Genomic DNA, 26,066 nt, shown 5'->3' on the forward strand with positions numbered 1-26,066 from the left:
CCCGTTGAAAATCACAGTTAATGTGGTTAAAAGGTAGGTCCATTGAGTGCTCTCCCGTCCTTTTTTCCCCATTCAGATGAATCCTGTGGCATTTGCCAGGCTCCACGGATGGCTGGCAAGGTGCCAGAAATGCTGATCAGGTTGAACTGCTGTAATTATGGGTCATAATTACTAATTTCTAAAGGAACTATCAATTATTAAAAATCAAATTTGATAGTTCAGTTCAGCATAAACATATTTAGCAAAGATTGTCTCTACCAGACCCAGTGTTCTAATCAACAAGCAAAAAGGCAGGTATTTAATTAGATTTTGATGAAAAATTGTGTTTAATTTCAAGTATAATCAATTATTAATTACTGTAATGAGTGACTCTGGCGGGGTTTACTAATTAACTCATTTAAAAATTATGAATAACCTTTTCATTTGTAATTATTTTCTACATCCTGTCAAGTTGCAGACGAGAATTGTATCACCTAACCCAAAAGAAAAAAAATGAATCAGGGAGTCAAAATGTTTGTATTTTCACTAAGTTAAGCTGAGACATTTTGCGTTCTGATAAAAACTATGCAGTTCTTAACAGGAACTTGTTCATTCTTTTAAATAACTTGGTCTGTTTGCAAAACAAATTACTGTTTTTCCTCCCGTTTGGGGTTTTTTCCCCTATATTTAGATAGCTGCATTTTCTTACAGATACCTTTCTTCATTTAAGTAGTATCTTGCTCTTTTCGATGCCATGGGGACTATTTGAGTGGTAAGGTATAACTTAATCATGAGTAAGAAGGCCTAATCCATATAACAGCTCATGAGTGCTGGGAACTTGGCTACTTTCCACCAGCTCTTGTTAGTTAAAACAACTATAGAAATTATCTTTTTAACGACCATTTTCATCCTCCAAAGCAAACTGAGGTCATTGGAAAGACTCCCGTTTAAGTGAATAGACTTTGAATCGGGTTCCATGGCAGTGTCTTGGCATTTGTTCTATTTTTTTATACACTGATCAGTTAATGGAAATACTTCAGAGTAATGTCTAGGGCTTCAGGGTGCTCTTCACAGCATCAGGCATGTTACACTCATCCATTTAAATATTAAAAACCACCCATTGCAGGCCTTACCTACCTGTGCAAGTGTGTGGGGCTAGGGACACCAGGAGATCCACGAGGGACTCTGCTGTTGGCGATACTTTTTGTGTGACAGATGCTCAGACCCAACTGAGATGGGCGCCCATCTGAGGCAGGCAGAGCTGCATGGAAACAACGAGGCATTGGGTCATTTCAGAACTTCTTTGCTGAAGCCAGTTCATTTTTTAAATTCATCTGAAGCACTTACTTACTAAATCATTTTTTTAAGGCTAAAAGGCAGAGTTTCCATTATTTTATGAAAGTCTTTACGGCATTTAATAGTCTGAGGTTCATTTATCTTGCTGGGCTTTTTCAAAGAAGAGGAGAGGAGGCATAAATAGAAGTCCATGGAAGCCAAACGGCTGGTATCATGTGTCAACACTGTGATCAAGCTGAAGGTTTTACAGAGCTGAGTCACTGGTCTGGAGAGATAATGACAAACAAAATATAACAGGGTGTATTAAACACAAGAATCTGGTTTTCATGTCAATTAACCAGCTTTTTCTTTGTCTTGTTGCCACCTTTTCAAATGTTCAGAGACACACACTGAGGCAGTGGCGACAACACGCGCCAAAGTTTTGCACACACACAGCTTATGCAAGTCGCGTGAGCTCCGCGGTAGTGTGTCTCGTGGGGTGAGAACACCAAAGAGAACAGCAGTGGCAGAGCGGGGCTGTAACATTAAAATGGCAGGAACGGTACCGCAGGAACCACTGAAATGAAAGGCCTCTTTAAGCAGCTTGTCACTGACCTGCAAATTTGCTGTTCCAGGAGGTCGTGAAGAGACACCACTTTAAAATTAGATTTCCCAGTTTAGGATTGTCCATTCAATTGACAGCTAGACAAGTAAGATTTTCATGGCTTTTGCTGGGCTGTGACGGGGTCTGTACGCCATGGAGCTCTGCCTTGGAGGGCTGATTTATAGCGAGATTCTTATGGCAGAGGTAATAGCACGAGGTATGTTGCTATCCGAATACTTTGCCAGCAGAGTTTCTGTATCTGGTAGATGCCAGACCTGCTAGCATAGCACTGTAAAGAATCTCTGACATTGCGGTACTGCTTGGGAGGAAGATTTCTGAGTTTAGAAACAGAAAAGACCTGTTTGATTGTCCAGATCTCCATGCCCAGCAGCTGTTTGGCTAGATCCGCGGAACAGTTTCTAAATGAATTAGTGATGGAGAATAGTTTCTTTCTTCTGAAACAGAAGGTATTGTCCTCTGCCTGATGTAGATTCCAGACTAGATGGAAGCACAATTTGATGTAGTTAGGCACTTGCAATTTTCCTATGCTTCAGCATGTGCTGCGGTTGCATTGCATGAACAGCAAGAAAGACGGGCATTTGATTTAGATTAAAGTTAGGGCTGGAAAACATATTATGAAGCCAAAACAGTCATTCATTTGATTGAAGTCAGAGCTCTCCCTACTTTTCAGCTCTGTGTTCATTTGAACTTCGTACAGATGCAGCTTCACTTAAAGAACAGCGTTGCTTGCTGCAGGCAAAATGCTTTGGCAGTAAAACTGTGCTAGGACTATGGCGTGTTTCTGAAGTGTCTTTCTTTTTATTGTCTAAAAATCAGCCTGAAAGCTAAATTTAGCTCAGTTCATCCATGACTCTTTGGTGCTATGTAATAAACCCAACGTAAAGCAGCCCTCCAAAGCTCTTAGCTATCTGACTAGTTAGCTATGGATGTATAGTATACCAATTACCATGGTGTTTACATGCCACTTGAGATCAATAGGAAAAGCTGCTAATGCTTAATTATTAAACTTGAGGTATATCTATTAATCCTACATTTATACCTTGATATTAAGGTGTTTATTCAAGTTAAAATATAAACCAATTTATTACCCTGCCAACAAGTTTCTGTCATTTTCTGCTTTAGTATTTCTTTTCTGATCTCAGATTAAGTTCTATTTTGCTACTGTTGCCATTTGTTCTTTTGATTTACAGGGATATTTCAATGACTTCTATTTCCATCTTATCTTAGATAAAATGCAGAAATGGTAGCTAAACAATCTGTTCTAGCAAAGCCTTTACATTATGAAGTCAATCTGTCACCTAAAGAGGAGCTTCCAGGTCCTTTCTCGGTTCTTTCACATCTTCACAAAATTACTGCACACAGTTCTCGCAGTAACTTTGGGTCTCGGTTACTGCATTATGTATAAAACTGTGAGATAAACTTACGTATAAAACTGAGAGATCCAGTCTGAAAGGTGCTATAGTATTATCAGTAATATATTTTATGTACTATAGGTGTTTGTGAAACATAACATTTCAGGATACTGGTTGAGAGGGACCATCATCACAACCCAGCACTACCATTTTAACCTTTCATAGCAGAACTTGAAAATGTGATTTTTTTCTGTTAAAGCTGGCTCTTACTGTACCAAATGCATACGAGCATGGTTAGTGCCACTCCCTCACTAAGTCGTACAGTTTAAATGACATCTAGCTCTTTCTGTCATACCCAGTGACATTTGGGAAATATGGGCCTTATTCTTCTCTTGCACATGCTCCTCTTAAACTGGAGCTACTCCATTTACTTTGGCACTGGTTCAAATGCAGTCAGAGTCAGTGGCATTGGTCCCAGTGTCTGCAACAGGAGCTGGACCAACCCTGGAAAAGTCTGCATGTATACACGGCCTCAAGCTGCGCCAGGGGAAGTTTAGGTTGGATATTAGGAAAAACTTCTTCACCGAAAGGGTGGTCAAGCATTGGAAGAGGCTGCCCAGGGAAGTGGTTGAGTCTCCATCCCTGGAGGTATTTAAAGGACGGATAGACATGGTGCTCGAGGACATGGTATAGATGGACTTGGCAGTGATAGGTTAACGGTTGGACTCAATGATCTTAAGGGTCTTTTCCAACCTTAACGATTTTATGATTCTATATTTTTATGTATTCCTGATTCTGGAGACTGACCTGACTAAAGACAGAATATACAAGACAGACGTTGACGCTTCGATCCAGTTTTGAATAATCTTCTTGTCTTTTTTGTTGTTGAGCTCCAAATTTTGCCCCTGTCAATTATCTCAGGAAAGCTAAGACATGAAAATAGTCTCAGCCCCATGGAGAGATGCCATCGTCGTGAGTGAGCGGCTGATTGTTCAAAAGTGCATGGAGTTGCAGGAATCTTTTTGCATCGTTTGTTCCACAGCAGAGAGACGGGAAGATCACAGGGCTTTGTGTTAGCCTCAATCACACTTCACTCTTGTTTGTTAAGGAGCAAGTGAGGGCAGCTGCGGCGTGTAAAGTTTACAAGCGACTGGTTGAGTAGCACTGAGCTCAGGAAAGCTGCCTGAGGGAATCTGGCAAAAGAAACTTTCCCTGGTCAGATCCACAATGAAACAGTGAATCACTCAAATGCTTCAGCCCCAGTCACTTTACTGACATTCCCCCATCCTCCTCTCCACATGCGCACACACGCAGTGTTGTGAAAAAGTACAAAGTCCCCAGAGTACAGCTCAGTATAGCTACATTAAGAAATGTTATGTATACATTTTGCCTACCATCACCAAGAAGAGGTGTTTGGTTGTTAACACAGTACCTGTACGCGAGATAGTAATCATCAGAGAAATGAGAAAGACACAAAATTAAATCCAAGACGGGCTATATTCAGTCTTATATTTCCCCCTGTTTTGTTGTCTTTCGTCGCAGCTTTAGGTGCATGGTGGTATAAATTATAACTCGTATCTTATTTTCTATCACCTGCAAAGTCAGAAAGAGCTGTTTCTATTATTAGAGGATTGTGTGCATCTTTTTTTTTGGTTTGGATTTTGCATCGTACGTTTGGATAGCAGCCACTGTTAGCTTTATAGTTTAGAGTAAAGGAAGTACAAGTGATTTAATGGCGGCTTTAAAATAAAGGTGATAAACGCACAAGATCCCACTTCAAAGCTGTTCTTGTGAAGATCAGTTCATTCAGGTAGGTGTTAAAAAACTCACCATAGAAACTCCATTAAAGAACATTCACTGTTTCAACCTAAATAAGATCTGTAACCTGACATTAAAGTGTTGGGATAGGAGAAATACACGATGATGTATACACTATTGAAAGAGAGACACTGCCAGAAAATATTGCTGGAAAAGGATAGTACAAAATAATATAAACCCGCTAATTTTGTTAGAGTTGCCCAGTCTGGGCAAACTGGGAAGTATTAAAATTTAGGTATTCCATTTGATGGCAACATGTTCTGAACTTGGCAGCAGAATTTCTGCTTTGCAAAGCAGTTAACACTTCTTCAAAGTCTGCACTGATAAAGAGCCTGGTCAAGTACTGCATCTTTTAGGAACTAATTCAGTGTTTATTGGAAGCAGGAAGAGGTAGGAAGATTCCCATAATTTTCATTTAAAACTCTTTTCTTAATTTTCAATGTTAAAAGCCATAAACACTATCAGATCATGTAGGCTGACCTCTTAGGACACTGAAGGCTAGTAAACTCCAGCTACTTACTCTACCATTTTTACGTAGGTAAGTCACATGACTGCTTCAGTTCACTTTTTCCCAACTTATACGTGTAAGGATGTCATTAGCTCTTTTTGGCTCTAAAAATTACATGAGAATATTGTTATACAGCATCTTCTTGTGCTTACTCCTTAAGTCATTTTCACGCTCTGCTTTCCAGTTGTCAGTGTCCCATTTCACAGACACAACTTGCCATCCATTATCCTTCATGTATGGGCTGGCCGTTGACACATTTTGTTTGATCCTTAAGGACATTTCGTTTGAATCATTCAAATTTAGTGGCTGTCCAGCTCTTCTATTTATCTGTTCCATCCTCATCATTGTATTTGTCACTTGAATAGTCTTTGAGTCATCTGCATGTTTGGTCATCCATGATTTTATATTTACTTATGTAACATTGATGTAAATGTTGGATAATTTCAGGCCGACTATCAGTTGTTGAATTTCACAAGAAATTTTACCATTTGATGGTTATTCACCAGTGATGATGATTTTAAGGTCTTTCAGTTAGCACATGCATACACTGCTTTTTACCATTGGAAAGTGCTTGTTTCTTTAATTGAAAGTCATACCAAATTAAATCAAATGTCTTACTAAACTCTAGTCTTGTCAAAAAATGAGTAACTGTTTGTTTCTTAAGATCTATTTCTCAGAAAAGCAATGTGGTTGGCCTGATTTACCATACATTCACTTCCTTTATCCTTTATCAGTTGAATTCTGTGTTATGTTTTCCATGATTTTGGCTGTAACAGATGTCAGACTACCCGATCTCAGTCACTTGCATCCTCTTCACTTCTTAAATATTTGTGCAGCATCCACCCTGTTCTAATCTCTTGGTAGCTGGTTCAGTATTAACCACTGAGTCAGATTCCTCTTCTGCTAGCTTGTCTCATTTACTGGGTACAAGTTAAATGAGCCTGCAGATTTAAAAATGTTTGTCCTTAAATAGATGTAGTTTAATATAATTCTTGGTTATTAATGGACTGGAAAAAAACTTATTTCCTGTGAAATAATTGCATTATGCTAGTTATTTTCAAAAACCAGAACAAAAATTCTTACTGAACACTTTAGCCTTTACTATAACAGTATTAACAATTTCCCCATCTCCATCAAGTAAATAGCTATATTGTTGCTCAGTTTTCTAGGTTTCAGTACACTTAAAAAATGTTGTATTGTTCTTTGGTTTTTTAAAGCCATATTTTTTTTCTTCGTGTCCTCAGCTTCCTTTATCAACTCTCTGCATGGTCTCAGATTTATATAGATTACTTTGTATTTCCCTATTGTTCGTGGGTTTTATATATTACTTTTTTTATTTCTGCTTATTGTTTCATTTTGACACTGAATGAGGAGGTCCTTTTGTCCAAGTCTGATCCTCTTTCATCATTGTGGGATCACTGGAAGAATGACTTTCATTTAGAAGCAGACCACCAATATGACTGATTCTTTTAACTGGTCGAAAGCGGGTTGAGGCTGTAGATCCAGAGGGCTCCATCTGATCTTGGAGTTTGCATCAGTGCGCCGTGAAACCACACACCAGTCACGTACACAATTAGCCCCTTCGATGCCTGATCCTTTCTTAAACTTAAGAATCTTTAATACAAGAAGGGATGAGTGAAATTCCATCTGTTTTTATTAAATGGTAAGATATGGGCTCTCAGCTTTTATCAGTTTTTATCAGCTTTTATCAGTTGCTCTTAGTGAGTTTTTATAGTTGCTATAAGCCCCCAGAAGAGAAAATAACAGCATGCTGACACGAAAGTGCTGGCCTTGCCTTTATGACAGTGGCACAGATGTGCTGCTATAATCTTCATTTCACGGCTTACATTGACCTTTGCACACAAACGCTGAAAAGGAATCAATTTTACAGATCTTAATATCTACTGGAAGGAGTTCTCCTCAAGACCATGTTTTTATTTCATACTAATCACTGTGAAATAACATAATTTAATTGCAGTTAAGTGGAGACAGAAAGAAATGTTTCCCGTACTGGGCTTTCTTTCGGTGTTTTTAAATACCATACATTTTTGTGGGTAACTAGTCATAAGAGTAAGCTCAGTTAGGGATGTCACTGACAGTGAAAAATATTCCTCAGTTATAGTTTAGGGTTTCTCTCCCGTCCTTTTCTAGCGTAAATTAGAAGACGGCTTCAAAGCTTGGTTTGCAGCCAGGTCATACATTTCTATCGGATATGTGCAGCGATGCATTCCCTAAGGTTTTTTCCCTGTAGTTAAAGTTGAGCTATGTGGTAGATATACATCTTTATAGTGTTAAGTGGAGTGTTGTTGTTAAGTATACTATCTAGGTGACACACTAGATGACCTGTAAAATAAAGAACAAAAAGTCCAATCCGCTGTTTCCTTCTGTGACAAGATTTCAACACCACTGTTTAGGCTGAAACTTAAAAGCTCCAAAAGGACCACTTAGGCAGTTCACTGTGAGATATCAGAATCTGATGCTCAATAAATAGATATTTAGAGGTTGTTGAATCTCTGCGTTTAAGTGAAAAACTAATAAACTCTCCCACCATCACCGGCTTTTCCTATCTTCCGCTTTATTTGATTTTATCATACCTTAACTTCCAAGCCTGTCCTTATTGCAGTCAGAAGCTTTTGCCTAGAAAGATGATAACAGCATATGTTAGCTGTTTTCAAATATGGTAGCACATGACACAGCAGCAACATCGCACCTTGCTTGCCTAGTACAACTGTAGCATCACTTCATTATGCAAAGAGACTCTTTAAAAAGCAAAGCAGAACAAGGCAGTTAGCAGAGATGATAGCTATGCTTACACTAAGTGTTTCAAAAGAAACTCTAATTGGACTATCAATAGAGCAGAATCTTGTTTAATTATGGCAGAAATTAAAATGAAATCAAGCATCAAAAGGGCTTCCTGAGGCTTTTGGTGAAAAAAAAATCCCACAATCTAAGCATAATGGTATTCCAAACAGTGTTAATCCAAGTGGTCAGTAATAGTTTATTTATATTAGTGTACCTTCTCCAGTCAAGCTGGGTCATGGGCTACTCCACGTTGTGAAACGTGTACGTGGGACCATTCTGGGCATCCAGCTGGTCCAGAATGGGTGCATTTCTATACTGTTAAGCTCTTATGGATGGTCACACCCAAACTGTCTATTGAGAATGATCTCTGATCCTTGCTAGCTGAACTGTGTACAGGAATTCAGAAGGTATTGGCTGACCAGAGCCAAAATCATGGTAGAGTCCCTTCTAACAAATAAATGGTATAGACTATAGAGTTCCACTCCTTGGTACTGTTTAATTCCCTACTAAAAATGTAGTCTGTGGATAAAGGGACAAGGCAGTGTACTATGTCCCTGAGCAAGCACTTTGATACATTTGTATTTAATAATGAAATAAAATTATGGCCTAAGTAATCACAAATGAACATGCCCTACATAGACTTGTGAGAGTAGGGATCTGGATCGCTACTGCCAGTGTAGTCATTCACTTATGCAAACCTTTGCTGTTGGATCTACTGTTATTTTATATTCATATTGCAGAAGCGTGGAGGTAGTGGAGAATCGTGACACCTCTTTTCTGTTCAGAAGAACAAACAGTAGTGTGTGCTTTATCATATCCCTGATCCACTCAGAACTGGCTGCCACAAAACTAGAAAATCGGAGTTCACACATGCTCAGTAGGGACCTATTTGGAGTGTGGTAGCAAAATTGTCTGCACTGAGTGTATTCCTTCCCTTTCCAACCCCCTCCTACTGCTACCAACCAGGCTGCACATATGGCATCCCTAGAAAGCAATTGAACATGCTACAATGCTGGAGTTGCCAGGGTTGAGTGGCAATTTCTGTGCAATTGTTATGCTCAGCATTGGGCCACTGGAAAAAAAATAGCCTGTGATGAGGGAATTAAAGGCTATTACAGAGTACATATGCATACAGGGGCTGATCTAAAATCACACAAGCAATCTTAGTTCTGTTCTTTGCTCACTTTTTAGTGCTTGACTTGGCGAACTTTGAGGTTCTTTAGCAAATGCCTTTTTTAGGTGTAATTAAATATAAAGATGGCTGTGGGCCTTTTAAGAGAACGCTGTGGGTTGCACTTGCCAACACTTGCCTTAATCTATGTGCTCGATTTAGTTCTAAGTCCAAGGGAACAAATCATCAGGTTGTGTTAAGTTTCGTTATTGAGAGAGCTTTTCACACTGATCTGAACCATTCACTTAGATTTATAGCACCTGAAAGTACTGTGCTGGATTTTGCCCATGGTCTCGGGACAGAAAAAAAATTCTAGTGTCATTAATTGTGCTGTGTCACCTACTCTATCAGTTTTCCCAGACTGTACATTTGTATCCATTTGCCGAGCTTTTGTACAGGAAAAAAAAAGGAATTTTTCCCTCTCCAAATGAACTGTTGGACCGATCTGCTTGTTTTTTCAAGTTTATGTAAAGAAAAATTAGAAAATAAATTAAAAGATTCTTAGCCTGGTTTAAACATTTGGTTTAAGCATTTGTTGTCCGAAGCAGTTAAAACAATGAGATGCTACTGAATACATGTGCAGGTTACATTTTTTCAGATCTCTTCCAAAAGTCACCAAGCCGATAGGAGCTCGGTTTTGACGATGCTGATGAGCACTCCGGCCCTGATCTACAAAATGTGTAAATTTGTACTGAATTTGAAGCACCTCCATCATGCTCTTGAAGTCGCTAGATTTACTCAGGCTAAGTAAAGCTCAAGTTAAACCTGTCCTTTGGACATCAAGGGATTCAGAGACTGTCATTTTGTTAATTTTTCTTACATCAACTAGCACAGCCCAACTGGGGCTCTGGTGCTATTAGAACATGCATGGTGACTAATAACACTAATGGAGTTTTCAGCTGATTTTAGGATTAAATCACGAGCAGCACTCTCAAATCATTTCCTTGTCTTTATAATGAAATCATGTTCGTGTTCGGAAGGATAGATAAGCAGACAGCTATCTGAGAGATCGGCTCACGCATCAAATTCCACAACAATATTTAGATCTTAACACTTAAACTGGGATACTAGATTTAAACTCTGATCCCACCTCTGTTGTTCTGGGGTGATAGAAGAAGACAGGTATTATTTGTGACTTTTAAACAGCAAACTGTATTTTTCAGACTTTAAGCAACTTATTATATTAATTTGGGAAAGCAGGTTTTCTGACAACATCTGGTAGAGATAATAAGGAAGGAAGCACGTGAGAGGTTGTTGATTTACCTATAAATTACACCCTTTTTAGTTAGGGTCTCACGGTTTATATGTGTGTAATGAAACGGCATTTGTAAAATTACACTGTCTACAACAGGCTAGCCCAGAATTTTAGTAACTGCAAAGCAAGGTAGGAGGCTCTCTGGTAGGGCTGCCTGTCCTCATTTCTCTAATTGAAGTGAGTACCCCAATGGGAAAACCATTATTTCTAATATTATATACACAAATTAAAACTCCATTTAGAGGTACAGTGGGACCATCTTATAATTGACTTTGATCTTGAAGAAATATCTCAGTAATATTTATAGTAATATGGTCTCTGCCAGAAAGGGTATCTAGAAGGGAAAATATTATTTTACTGAGAAAGGCCTGAGCATGTGTTACACCAAATTTACTAGAGCTGTGAGGGCTGCAATAAGTTTCTTCGGTGTGGTAAGCTGCCTAATAGCAGCAAAGTGTGGCTGAGGTCCGTCTTTCAACTTCCTATTCTACTTTCACAACGGTGTAGATGGTGAAGAAAATTACAGATTGTATTTAAGCAGGCAGCTCCTTGGATAAGCCACACCACCTGTATGTCTATTTTTACTATAGGTTGGCACTTAAAAAAATCCTCCTAAAAATACCGATAGAAATATTTAAATATACCCATTTAAAACTGCATTTTCCCTTTCCTGCAGGAAATTACAAGCATCCAGCAAGCTGCTATAGCACTGGAGGGGCCAGCGATCATCTATTAGCGGTTTGAATGGACAGGCAATCACTTGAAAGTCTTTGATCCCCAGGGGTAATTAGGAAGACATTGAATAGGAAGTGCTGACTCTTTGCATTGAACAAACATTGAATTTAACTGCTTCATTTTATAACACCTCTTTCTAGTCACTTCCTTGAAGGTTTCAAAGAAATGTGATGCTTCAGCTGGAAGCTTTTTTCCTTCCCTATTAAGAGCAATTGGGAACTAAATTAAAATATAAAGTGTTCTCCTAAGAAGGAACTAATACTGTTTGGTAGACCATCTGCTTCTGTCTTTGAAATCTTTGATACAGCTCTTCAGTCAGGAGGGGTCAAAGAATAACTGGTTTGTGTCAAATCCAAGCAAGTAAATGCGTTTGCAGCCAGGGTTTTAGGTGATTACCACAATGCTTTGTTTTCCTGAGAGGCGGTTGCCATTCTGGTGGCAAAATTTGAAAGGGTAGGAAGCTCTCCATCATCTGAATTCCTCCTTTGCACATGGTGATTCTGATTAAGGGAAGGAGGAAACCTGAATTATCTGTGAAAGAACTGTTTCTGGTACTTGCGTAGTTTGAGCTCTGAACGTGGAGGAATGGTCAGGCGGCAGGCAGGGTCCCAGGTATTATCCCATAGCATGTGTCTATACTGAGGTGCCTGTGAAAGCACCTACCTCTCACTTTAGGACATTTGAGGTCCTAAAAAAACCCCACAAACAAACACAACACAGCTATGTATCTCAGTTGTCGGCATGAAGAACTCACAGCCCAGCCCGGCAGAGTGTCTTTATCCGCAGTCTGTGAGGACGGCTTGTAAACCCTTTTTTGTCATTGAAGGTAGATCCCTGAGCCGTCAGGAAGGGGGCCAGATGGGGAATTTACAATAGTGAGCATTACCCTAAATGTCCCTGCTTGTGCCTTTTTTTATTTTTCTAAACTATTGTCTTGTGTCAAATAAATCAACAGGCCAGGAAGCAGAGCCATGGCACCTCCCAGCCACAAGCTGAGAGTCTTCCCTTAAATCACATGTAATCAGGCTGCCTTTGGGGCTCCGTTCCTTTGTGACCTGTTAATTTTACATTTCTAACTGCACAGCGGCCCCGATCCAGCTGGGTTGTGGAGAGCGCTGTGTGCAGGATCCTCTGTTCCCACACGGCTGCGGTCCTGTCCTGGTGTGCAAGCTCACATTTGTTTGGACAGAGGATGATTTCTGAAGTCAGGTTTTCCATTCCTCGAGTAAGAGCTTTAAGCCATGAAAGGAAAGCATTTACGCATAGGAAATAATTTCAGACGCTAGAAACGACAGAGCAGAGTTTTTGGTCACAAGGTAACTGCCAAAGTCCGGGCAAGAACTGGCCTTGCAGGGATCCCTCTCTCCTTGCCCCACCGTGGCTGGCTCAGTGACCTGGGTACGTATGTGTAAATGGTGTGAATTTATGATACTAAGACCATTGGGATCTTTAGTCAGGATCCCAGATTCAGAACCTGTTAGGGACTTGGGTATCAAATAACTGCAACACTCAAAGTGTCCCATGCCCTTAGATGAACAACAGCTTGGATTTCTCTGGTCCAGGACTTGACCTTAGAAACAAGGAGAGCGAGTACAATATACTGCATCCAGGCTTGCTGCTTTTACCCTCTTCCGACACCAGCAGAGCCATAGAACCACTTCAGTCCTTGACTCTTGCTGTATTGGTATGCTCTGCCGCGCTGGGACACAGAAGCCTTGTCCAGCACTGAACTGGAACAGTGGTGTATGAGAAAAACAAACCGGTTGATTTCTTTTTTTAATGTTTGTTTTACTGCTTTTATTCTCCTTAATCTTACGTGCCTCTTCCTTGATTTATCGAAGATTGACAAACCAGTGATTATTTCATGCTGAAAGGCGCCTTTTCATAACATTGAATGTCACAAAAATATGATTAATTCTGCAACAGTCAATTCTGCCACTTCTACAGAAATCATATAATTTCAGTGTAGAGAGAGACAGTTATCCAGATAATTACAGTCAAGTTTATTCCAGAGACAGGAGTGAAAGCAAGACATTTACTTGAGTCAAAATTAGTCCTGAGCAATTCAGTGGTGGAATTCAGCTTTTTTTCAATTAGGAGAAAAAGCAAACCTCAGGTCTCATTTTAGAGAGTGTGTTATTATAAGTCTGATTGTCAAACCTGAAGGTTAAAGAGGAACATCTAACCACCACATATCTTATGCTTGATTCCACAAAAAGAGGGGAGAACAAAGAAACAAGCTATATAAATGTTTTCTCAACCACTGCCTGAGCTCCAGCTGGTTTTCCTATTCCAAGTCCCTTTTACTTTTTTCCTTAGCTTTCCTTTGCTCTTTCCTAACCTCCTCCTTTTTCTCAGTTTCTCTCATTCTGTATTTTTCTCACCTTCCTCCCCTGTCTTTCTCATTTTTATTCTTGTTTGTTATGGCACCACTGCCCCTCAGCTGTTCCCTCTCACACTGGTTTTTCCCATTCTCTCCTTTGCCCCATGTGGCACCGGGGGGCTTTGGAAAACCGTTCTCCCGACCAGGAGTGGTCCTTTGGCTTGTGTTGGCTTTGGCTTCGCTGTCGCCAGTGCAGTCAGGTGCTTGTAGAAACCAGTGGAGCAGTGAAGCCAAACTCTTCTCCAGATCGAGCCCAGCATTAGCACAGCCCAGCTGAGGAGGGTGGAGTGCCTGTACAGAGAAGCCTGGCTTTTCCAAAGTTTGTGCTCTTCCCCTGTGTTATTCATGCAAAATCTACTGACATCCTTAGATAAATATGGATTCAAAATATGGAGCATTCTTAGTGCAAAGGGACTGAATAGGTTTTTCAAATGAGAAGCCCGAAAGACTTTCTGTCTTGCCTGCATGCCGTTTACTCGCTGTGCTTGCTGTAAATCCAGGCTGTGCACCATGCTCACGGTGGTGATGATTAACTTGTTTTTGTTGAGCTGAGAAACTCTTTTTTTTCATTGTTCAGGGCAAGATCAGTTGTTAACTGTAAAACAGTGGTTATTTTATTCATTCCTTAGCATCTCTAGGAGCTTCGCCCAGGTGAGGAATCAGCAGGCCAGCAGCAGTACCTGCAGGACTTTGCTCTGAGAGGACAGGCAGAAGGCAGCAGCAGAGCCTGTGAGCCGCTGCGAGAACGCATTTAACAAACGCTATCGAAGCAGCTGGTGGCTTTAGCCATAGCCTTCATTTCAAACATCGTAATTGATTGGTTTGGTTATTTATTACACTTAGCTCGCTGCTTTGGGCAAAGCAACAAGCTAATAAAGGGCCAGCAGTGTGGTTTTCAATTTTTTGCTGACTGGTGTGGTTTCTGGGGGTCTCATATGCTTCAGTAAGCATGTCTTGTCTTTTCTTCTCCCTGTGATCTATCAATCACAATCATCTGCCTCTCTCTGCTAACTCCTTCGCTCCATCAACCTGTCCCAAGAAATGTCCATTTTGTTCACCATGTAAATTATTATCTTTGTCCTTTTTCATCCTAAATGCTGTACCAGTTTCTTTGTTCTCTACTCCGCTGAGTAAGTTGTTTTGACTTTAGTGTTTTGCTGTGTCATAAGCAAGTGACAATAATACAAAGGTACCCAAAAGCCCCAGTCTCTTCAAAACAAAGTTGGAAACAAAGTTCCTCTTTATTTTGCTTAACAGCATCAGCTAATGCTGCTTATGGCCTCCACAAACAGCTATGGAGTAGGAATAATGCAATACAGAAAGAAATATGTGTTAAAACCTAAGGAATCATGATCCTGAATACTTGGTTCCACCAATATGAACTTTGATTTATCTGGATGGTTAAATAACTCAGCTGATGCTAAACTGTTTGTAAATTTGCTTTGCTAAAGTGAATCTGAGTCCAGCAAATGAATAGCCACATCACACTGCTGTGGTTGAAATGCTGAACTCAGCAAAGTAATCAAACCCTGAAAAGGACAGGAGTTTGGCTTCCTTCTTTTCCCCGCCAAGGCGGCAGCCAGAGGTGACTTAGGACCGAGGATAAGGTGGTTTATTCTGCCACAGAAAATTCTATTACCCACTCAGCAAATTTCAGGGCACTTTTTGCTAGCACTTAGTTACAGTTAAAAGGTTGTGCAAGTCAAAGATTTGATGTCAAAACATGAGCATAATGGGCCAGATGCCCCAAATGCCTGTATATCATCTAAGTTGTTGGTGCTGAAACAGCCCAGAGAGGACGCATGCAGGGTTTCCCCTCAGTATTCTTTCCATTCCAAGAGAAAGCAGACAAAAGAGTTTTATTAGCCATAGGAAATACAACCAAAGCTTCTGCAAAGAGCATGTCATGAGGCTTCCTAGGCAGTGAAAGCTACATGGTATTTTACAAAAGGGTACACTTTAATGATTGTTAATTGCAGTGTGCTCTTTTAATACATGGGGAGCCTTCAATATCTGAATATCTACTGAGCATCATGTTGGGGAGGGAGAGGGAGAAGGACATGGGGGCTTTCAGGAGGACATTTGCTCTTTGTGAGCCACATCTTACATCTGGCTGAGCAGAAAAAAAAAAAAAAAGCCAGAGAAAATGTCAACGGTGGGTTCAATTGACCTGGAGACTGAGAACATCATGAATCACAAACTATTTTTACAGCTTCACTTTGCTTTTAGGAACATTAACCCTTCAAAGTATATGACTGTGCCTCTCATCCATGGTTCCAGGTTCCAGGGTTTTTCCCTGATTGTGGTCCCTTTTTTTTTTTTTTCCCCACAACAACTTTGCATCAATTTAGCACAGAACAAGGCTGACTTGTGCCTCTCCTAAAACCTTTAAATAACCTGTGCATCAACAGTTTTACACATCCCACGGAGATTTAGAGACCCAAAACATCCACTGCTGTCACTACTTGACTTTCTAGCATGGGTATGGCAGTTAGGGGGAGCAAGCTGAAGACCGTATCTTCCACCAGCTGGCCAGTCAGACACTGTTGGTATTTGGAAGACAGTAATGATAAACACTTAATCAGGTGATTTCCTAATAACATACCTGCTACCAGAGTGTGTTTCCAAAGTAAATCAGACATTTTGTTCTGGTTTCAGGAAGGCTTTTGTGGTTATTACCTACCTGCAGCAGAAATTGCATGATGTCTGGTTGCCTTACAGGTGGAAATATTTATAGGCTTTTATTTTGTGCTTAGAAACATCAAATCAGAAACCCTGGATAGAGCACTAGCTCTTAGTAATCAAAATGCTTTTCAAATAATTCTCTGTGTTTCTCAGATTTTTGTGCTTTTGTATGCATGGTGGGCGTACATCTCATTCTCATGGGTCCTCATTGGAGACCTTCTTACAGCCTTTCAATACTTAAAGGGGGCTTATAAGAAAGATGGAGTGAGACTTTTTACCAGGGCCTGTAGTGAGAGGACAAGAGGTAATGGTTTTAAATGAAAAGAGAGTAGATTCACATTAGATATAAGGAAGAAACTCTTTACAGTGAGGGTGGTGAGGCACTGGCACAGGTTGCCCAGAGAAGCTGTGGATGCCCCATCCCTGGAAGTGTTCAAGCTCTGGTTGGATGGAACTAGATGAACTTTAAGGTCCCTTTCAACCCAAACTGTTCTATGATTCTATGATCTATGTGACGATGGGATCAATGTACACAAGAAGCTTTTTACTTCAGACAAAATCTGTTAACCAAAGACAAAAGTTAACATATTAATGCAAGCCTTTTATCTCTGTGTGATAACACAGCCAATATCTATGTTGCAGATAATTCTATCATATTTTCTATGTTGGGACATTGTAAGACACTTTCAAAGCATTTAGGAATGAATGTGGCATGGAACGGTTGATTCAGTTGCTCAAGGGGACAGATAATGTGCAGAAAAGCCCTAGCACTTCCAGGCTGCCAGTTCTCTCCTTAGATTGAAGCAAGTTTTTCCCCTCATTAGACATTTCCTCTCAGGTGTTTTTAAATGCATTTTGCATGCCTGGAAGAAATGTCCATAGCCTTCCCACTACACCCAAAACAATACTGACTTCTTTACTTTTATTTTCTTGCTGTAAATAATCTACAAGCCACAAATTCCTACAAAGGAGAGAAGGGGGAACAATGTCCTTTTGGACAATGAAACAATGGCCTGTCAGTGTCTTCCTAAGAGCCTGTGTGACTGCGATATCCAAAGGCCAGAGCAATTCAAATGGTATGGTGAAAAAAAAAAACCACTGTCTCAATTCCTGCCTGAACCAGTGGTGCCCAGTATAAGCATATGCAAGTCATTGTAATATGAAGAGATCTGGCAGATGGAGTTGGGATGAAGCACTTAGGGCCAGCACAGGCATCCAGACTGCTTACTGTCTAGGATTGCCTGAGTTTGGAGGTGTGAACAGCACAGTTTTCATTCTGCTTTGAACTGCAAACATCCAGGTGGTTAAACACGGGAACCTGCACATGCTCAGAGCACCTAAGACCCTGAGCTCCCTAACAGCTCAGCGGCACCTGGGTGGCTCTCCGGTCCATGGAGGGGTCCAGCCTGGGTGGCATTCTCAGGCAGCATCCAGTACTGAGCTTAGCGTAAAAACCGCTGGCAGCGGAGGGGTGCATGAAATGCCTGTTAGGGCTTGTGAACCTATGAGTACAGAGTAAGTGAAGTGAATTAAAACACAATCGCATTTTAATGCCCAAACAAGTGAATGGAGTCAGTCCTTTAATCTGCTGTAGTTCTCTCTTTCCTTTCTGTGGAGCAGAAAGATCAGATTCCTACCTGATGAGGTTTTATGAGGTTAATAGCTATGAAGTGCCCGGGCACTCTGATGATGAGGGCCGTATAAACACAAAGGTATTATGCAAACATAGCAATGCCAAATGCTTGATGCAAATTCCTTGCTCCTAGTCTGATTTCCTCTCTTCCCTTGCACGCTTTCTCTGCCAAGTAAATATACTCCTTTCAGATGACAATACTGGCCACTCTGCCTAAAGTATCCTGGCTGAATTACCAGTTGTGTTGGTAGCATTCCTTCTTGCTATGTGTACCCATATAAAAATGTTCAAGTTTCGAACCGGTCTGCGGGTGTGCGTCCTCGCTGTGCTTCCCTGTTTGGGAGTTTCAGGAGTGTATTTTCTTTCTTAATGGTTAAGACTTCATTAACAAACCCAGTACCTGCTTACACGGTAAAAGAAGAGTTTTGCTCTTACTGTGTTTTATGATGTTGTAGTAGTGCAAAGACAAGGTTATTCATGTTGGTAAATGATAGATGACCTAATTGAGACTGAAGTGGAAAAAATCATTGATTTTGCTAAATTGCCTAAACATGCCTTTTTTGGAGAAAAATTAGATTACTCAGATTGCTTTTCAATTTTTTTCTTTTTTCAAAGATTGTTCCTGATGTACAGGTTTAAATAAACTAACCACTTGTCCCTGACAGTGTTTGCCAAGCTCAGCTGTATCTTTGTGAATAAAATGAGAACTATAGGCAATGGAAATGCTCTATTTCTTTACTAGCTTTGACTCTTTTTGTTTATGTTAAATGGCTGTGGTGCTAGTGCCATTGTACAGTTTCTTGGAGAAATGTAAAATATCAAGGAGTTCCCTTAAAAAAGAAATGTCATTCTGAGTGTAGCAAATATTGGATCATTTAGCTGTGTAGAGCCTGAAGCTAAACTGGATACTGATTGATTATGTGATGTTGATGCTGGGGACGGAAGAACTGATGTAGGAATCCACATTCTTTTGCTTTATATTTTCAAGGGGCAAGTATTAGTTGTACAAGCATATGATTTTCCATACTCCTCATACATGTGTTTGCTTTTTAAGTATTCTGTCTTGTTCCTTAACTTCACTTGTCTTTCTGTAATGCCTCGAAATAGATTCATGTGTGCACTGGATGACTTTGCATGGCCCAGAAACCTACAGAGAGCTATGCCCTGATATCACACGAATCTAAATGGTGCTGCTTGTTTTCAAATCTTGAGGGTGTATCTTTGATCTGAATAGGAGAAGCTGCGTTGTACTAAGGAGTGCTCAGTCATAGTCACTCGCATTCCTGGTGCTGGGCACAAAGGCATGTGTGCAAGATGGATATTAAATTGCCTTAGTGTTTACTTGGTCTTATTCAGGAAAAACTGTCAGAGATGTCTATAAGAGCTTCTGATAATTGGTGGGTAAAAAAAAAAAAAAAAAGAACCTATATAATATGCTGTGAATACAGCAAAACGAACCAGAATGCAGTTTCCTGGGATTTATTGGTATGTTGATAAATAATACTCCTCATATTTCTGTGTTCACGGCATTGTCACCCCAGCTTTGGGAGCTTTCTGAAACACTGTGCCTGGTTATTCTCTCATGCAGGCCGCAAGTCAGGACTGGTTCTACTGGCAAAAGCAGAGTGGATTGGTACAGGTGATCTAAAGTGAGTTTAAGTGGGTGGCAAGACCTAGGGACTTGGTATGGTAGAAGCAGCAGGGGCTGTCTAATTACATTAATCCCATTCTTGTCCTAAAGCAATGACCGCTAATAAGGCAGTGAGGGTTTAGAAAGTGCCCCTGTAGTTCTGAAACTCTCCCAAACAGAAAACGATGACTTTTCTCATTGCTCACCACAGCCATGCACCTGTTTGGCCTAAACTGGCACCTGCAGCCGATGGAAGGGCAGATGTATGAAATCACGGAAGACACAGCCAGCAGTTGGCCAGTGCCAACGGACGTCTCCTTATATCCTTCGGGGGGCACAGGGTTAGAGTTACCTGACAGGAAAGGCAAAGGAACCAGTGAAGGTATGGTTGGTGTGTGTCCATGTTGTGAGTCTTCTGTCTGCCTCTGAACTCCGGCCATCCAATCTCATGTTCCATTACTCTCAATGCTGCCATCATCAGGTGCTTTTTCCAGTCTTTCACTTCTACAACTAGTAGTCGTCAGTCTTGTTTCCATATGTTTCTAAGTTTCATACCCTTCTGATGTCCACTAATGTGATAAAACTGTGTGCAACCCTCACCACACATCTAAGGCATTCTCAAGGTGGAACCGTCTGTACCATATCTCACAGGCTACAGAAGGCCATCATGAAAACCCTGCCTTGAGTGGCTGTTTTCATGAGAGAGAATTGTGTCTTGAAAATTAAATGATTCCTGGAGCATCGGGTCACATTTTCTCTACGGAAGTACAAAAATGTTTGGGTTTGCCTACTCATTGCCACCTAGTAGCAAATGTTTTGAGGAGCAAAATAGTTACTAAGAGCTATTACACTGTGAGTTTTGGCACTCCAGAGTTGGACATCTCTTTGCAAAAGTAGCCAGATAAAAGGCCTAGTCTCCACTTAGTATCACGATGTCGACAGCTTGCATTTTTAACTGAAATTGGAAGCAACCGATGGGTCATCAATTCAGCAGTATATTATCCAGCAGCTTTGCATCTTACTGTGCTTTGTATAGAGGCAGCACTGCCAAAAGTACCTTTAAGCTCTGCAAAGGAGAGGTGTTTTATCCCTCCCAAGACTTAGCTGGAGAAATGAGAAATTTGAATTTTCAGAAAGCTGTCTTGTTTGTGTGTCAAGCTTCTTTATGTGAGGTTAACGGATTCCAGTAAAATTGAAGTCATTGGCTATTTTTGGTAGTTATTTTGGGGGAGGAAGTTTTGTGGGTAAGAGATAAGAAGTGCGCTACTGTTCTGGCAACTCATTGAACTCAAAAGTTTCCACAGAGCGCCCTAGACTTTGGCTGAGAGCCTATGTTTACATGTTTAATTTAAATCAATTGTAGCATTTTTTCTTTAAGAGCTTATCTGTCTTCATTAGTCCAAATAAAAGCCATAATTATGTGTGTTCCTTAAAACAGTGTATTTGCTAGGAACTGATAGCTGACATCAAGTTGCTACAAGAAAAATCAGCCAAGCGGGTTATTCTCAGCAAACCTTACTAGACAGTACAGCAAGCTGCAGATACCCCTGCTGTTGTATGCAGAAATACTTCATGACAGATCCTTTTTTTTTTTTTTTCCCTCTAACTTGCCATATATTTTATTTTTGAAACGTTTAATTTTGATCTGTCCATTTCCTTTGAAAAGTCAAACTGAAAATAAATGGATGTATCCAACACTGCCGTCCAAATCAAAGACCTCCACTTGATTTCTTTTTCAGCCATGCTTACAGTGACATCAGTAGAAGTTTTAATTGCTTCCAAAAAGCTCTGCTAAAAGAGAAATCTGGGAAGTACCCTAGTTATGTCATTAGAAGACCCCTCAAGCTAGTGCTTCATGTAGATCTTAGGGAATCTGCAGGCTTTAGAGGAGAGTACCTTGTCCTGACTAAAAAACACATCAGGACAACATCTTTATTGCAGGAGTAACACTGCCCAGCCTTAAAATGCATCTCTCTCCCCATCTGCAACTGCTTCTGGACTAGCAGCGTTGCATGGCTGCTATTCTAAACCAGAATGTATGTGATTGAAATGTATTAAAAAATGGATTGAAATATATTTGAAAGGCTTCTTGATCACAATGAAATAGGCTGAAATGTGTTAGAATATCCTTACAGCTGGTCGGGATGAATCATTACCGATGTCTTGCCAATTCTCCGTAATACTCATTCCTTCTCATCTGTGGCTGTGCTCCAGCACAGCGTTTACCTCTGTTTAAGCCCATCCCTGTTTAGCAAAGCACATAATCACATGCTTACATTTAAGCATGTAATTAACTGCGATTGAAGTCAGAGAAATCTAAGTGTGTTCTTAAGTGTTTTGATGAGTCAGGGTACCTTGCTGTCAAAAATACAAGCAGATTCAGCAAGGCCTGAAATGAAATAGTTCATTTTGATATCCAAATAAATTAGGAATAGTTGCTACAGCAACTAAAAAGTTCAAGGTAATGTGTGGAAAGAGCAAAGTAATTGACAGCCCAATTAAGAATTCAGACCTGAAGTTAATTTTAAGGAGTCAGATATTCTGATTAAAACCTAATTTCTGATTAAAAGCTGAAATGGCTTTCTTATTGTACGTTCTTTATGAAATATCCAGTCCGTAGGGCCTGATCCTGCTGTAGGTTAAAAACTGATGAAACACGGATGGATTTCAGGGGCTGAATTCAGCCTGGTGAAGAGAGCCTTTCTTCGGACTTCTCTATCGGGATAAATGTCAACTGCTGGCAACATGATATAACAGCTCTTAGGATATCAGCTTCTCAGACATACAACTGTCCACAAAGAGGAGGCATAAACTTTGAGATTGTGTGTACAAACAGTTATTTCTGTGAAATTGTCTTTTGCAATCACAGAAGCATTTTTGCTCGCATGAGCAAGCGCTGCTCTCTGGACAGGCAGAATATATGCTGTGCTCATTTGCTCCAGGCTCTCTTGCATAGCAGCATCTATCATATTAAATTCTGACCTTCCCTGATTCACTCTGGTGTACAATCTTCATTAATGAACAATCAGGGTGCATATCAAATACTTTCGGTTTTCATCTGAATTTCTAAGAATCTATAAAACATGTTAGTAGTAATCAGAAAAATATATCCTTCATTTGAATCAAAACATGTGATGTCTTTAGCTCTTTTTTAATAGAATCCTGAATCTTTTCATCTTACAATAATGGAATAAGAAACTTTTCATGAAGACATGGGAACTGTTTCCTTTAATCCTGACAGCATGGAAAGTAATTTTTAGTATGCCAAATAAATATTAACAATACAGTTGATAAAGTAATCCCCTTCAGAATCAAGCTAGTTGATTTTCATTGTACAATTGTACTCTATCAGCACAAAATGATTCGGAAGAATGTCCATTTACCTAAGCTGCTTCTGATTATCTCTATTAATATACACTTTGACTAAAAAAAGGATAAAAAGTCAGCAGATTTTCCCTCTGGATTTATTTGAATGTGATGAACAAAGATAAATGAGGATCTTATAAAATTACCAGTACCTTTTTTTCTATGAGCACCTATACACTCTTTGCATTCTAGACTGTGCTGGTATGCATAAAACTTCTGCCACAAGATAGCACAGAAATGAAATATTCCTTCAAGTCCCACTCCAACAGCGTACTTAAGGAGTTGCCAACTTTAAATCAGGGGTTAGTCTTATTCGGACCAAAAGTTCTGCTAAAAAGTTTTACATAAGTTAAAAAAAGAAAAAAAAAAAAAGAGAGAAAAATTCTCCACCCTACGAAGAAACACCTTCAGTCTTCTTTTGTTAACAGTTAGTAGATGTGGCACTTAGGGCCATGGTTTAGTGGTGGGCTTGGCAGTGCTCGGTTAACGGTTGGACTTGATGATCTTAAAGGTCTTTTCCAACCTAAATGATTCTATGATTCTAATATGCATATAATTTCTATACGGATTTTACAGAGACAGCTAATAATTTACATCTCTTTCTCCTGGAAAGTTTATGTTGGAATGGTATATGGAGAAGTTTAAGGAAATCTTGTAATTAATATTATAAAATACTAAAGGAAATATTATAATTTGAAACAATAAAATGAGAGGTTGTTCTACCAATCAACTTTTCAACACGGCAAGTGAATTCTAAGACTATTTGACTTGAATTCATGATGGGTGGGAAAAGATGCTTTTGTTTCCCATTTCCCAAATGTAGGTTCTGGAAGAAAAAAATCTCACAATGTGATTTTTCTATAAAAGATTGTATGTTCCTGAAAGTTTCCTTCTCATTTTGTTAGAATTGCTTGATCTTTGAAACAAAGAGTAGTGTGCTGTAATGGCATGGAGGTGAAAAATTTATTTGAATTTAGAAAACTAATAATTAGTCCTTGCTGGTGACATGATGTTCTCCTTACTAAAGCCAGATCTTTACTGCATACTTTCCAACTAGAAGTGTCCTTAAATGAAGTCTGTTTGCTAAGCCGTTGCCTTCTTCATTGTCTTTATGCACTGCAGGTGAGGCTGTGGAAAGGCAACAATCTGGCATTTTATTTTTCATTCTGCCCCTCATTCCCTGGGCTTCCTTTGGGTCCAAATTTTTTGAAGTGGCCACCAGTTTTGAGAACTGTGAGTGTATGAATTTCTAACATGGAATTTCTCAGATGTGTTTTCCAGGGATGCCGAGCTCCCTGATGATTCCCTTGGCCATTATGGCATGTATTGACTGCCATCCGGATACCCAGGCTCTCCAACCTGGTGGTCACTTTAAGAAACAGATGCCTCCATTTGCTTGTCTTCTAAAAGAAGATGGATAGTCGTAACACACTTTACAGATTGTATTGAAACCCAATTAAAACCTCTCATGTTTCTTAGTAGATATTACTCAAGTGCAAGGTATGATTTTCTGCATTTTTCTCAGTCCTTTTTTTTCTTTAGCTTTTTTTGGACTGTTGAACAAATTTCAAATACTGTTACCACTGTCAAGAATTAATTTAATAGAGAAACATTTTCCTTTCCCCACTTAGGCATCGTTCATGCTGCTGTTCTCCACACTACCATTCCATTCTGTGACACATCCACCTCACCCTTACTACACTTCTCTTTGCTAATCTAATGATGGCTTCTCCATCCGTGAACTTGTATTCATTTAGGATATGTCAGATGATTTATCTTATCTTCAGAATGTAATTACACACTCTCTGATGTTACAATTTAAACAAAAGGCCATTTTTCTCCAGGTTGCTCTTCCCATGTTCATGTTTTCAAACAAAACAGTTACTGAAGCCAGGACTAACCCTGCCAGTTTTCCTCCCATAATCGTACGGATTGGCTAGACAAAGTACTCTGAAGACCTCAGGACACTAATAGACTGTTTCTCAAGATCAGTGTCAGAGATACCAGTATGATTGGATTATTTTTAGGATCTAAGGCTAATCCAAGATTTTTGTTCCTGTGTTTTGGCAGGAAAGCCCAGTAGTTTCTTTCCAGACGACAGTTTTATAGACTCTGGAGAAATTGATGTTGGCAGACGAGCCACACAGAAGATCCCTCCTGGTATCTTTTGGAGATCTCAGGTGTTCATCGACCACCCAGTGCATCTGAAATTCAATGTGTCTTTAGGAAAGGCTGCTCTGGTTGGCATCTATGGCAGAAAAGGCCTCCCACCATCACATACACAGGTAACGGGACCCGATTTCAATTAAATAATAGTTGTCTTAAATTGTATGTTCTTATGGCTTGTTGTTTTATTTCAGCTATTTCTTTCAAGAATTTGTTGCATGCTTGCAAGATGTTAAAGGTCATCTATCCAGAGAGATTATCAAGTGACAATTGCAAAATTTACACACGTTAACCTGGTGGGCTGGAGGCACAGGCAAAGCAGGCAGTTGCCTAAGGCAGCAAGCTGCCAGAGGAGGAAAAGGGGTTTGTGGGCTGGTGGTCACTGAGGGTATCGTCTGGTTGCTCCGAGCAGCATGAGATACCACCTTCTCCATCCACTGCCCCTTGCAGCAGCAGCCACGCTCAAAGTACATCAAAAAGAACCATCTCTTAAGCAGTCTCGTGTATCTCATGTCTGTCTCCCTCTTTCAACCTCTGCCTTTCCCCTTTCATGGTAGGAGCAAGGCCCCAGTCTCTCATCCTCATGGGAGCAAGATTCACTTTTGTCTTCTGCGCTGAAATGTCTTGAGCCAACTCTTCACATTATGCATGTTGACTGTCGGATTAGGCTGAGACTGGTCAGG

At 40.1% G+C, this 26,066-nt stretch overlaps 1 protein-coding gene across 6 annotated transcripts in view; it reads left to right on the top strand.

Moving 5' to 3' along the window:
• Positions 1 to 26,066, top strand: part of TENM4 (teneurin transmembrane protein 4) — a 615,630-nt gene that overhangs the window by 404,483 nt on the left and 185,081 nt on the right. For all 6 annotated transcript variants that reach the window (XM_087756918.1, XM_087756912.1, XM_087756914.1 and 3 more), the window contains 2 exons: positions 20,063 to 20,233; positions 25,288 to 25,502. In XM_087756918.1, coding sequence (XP_087613044.1) covers positions 20,063 to 20,233; positions 25,288 to 25,502 — 386 coding nt within the window. The remainder of the gene's footprint in view (positions 1 to 20,062; positions 20,234 to 25,287; positions 25,503 to 26,066) is intronic.

This window comes from Nipponia nippon, unplaced genomic scaffold, assembly GCF_047370975.1.
Source record: "Nipponia nippon isolate SJK-2023a ecotype South Korea unplaced genomic scaffold, ASM4737097v1 scaffold_2, whole genome shotgun sequence".
Lineage (NCBI taxonomy): Eukaryota > Metazoa > Chordata > Aves > Pelecaniformes > Threskiornithidae > Nipponia > Nipponia nippon.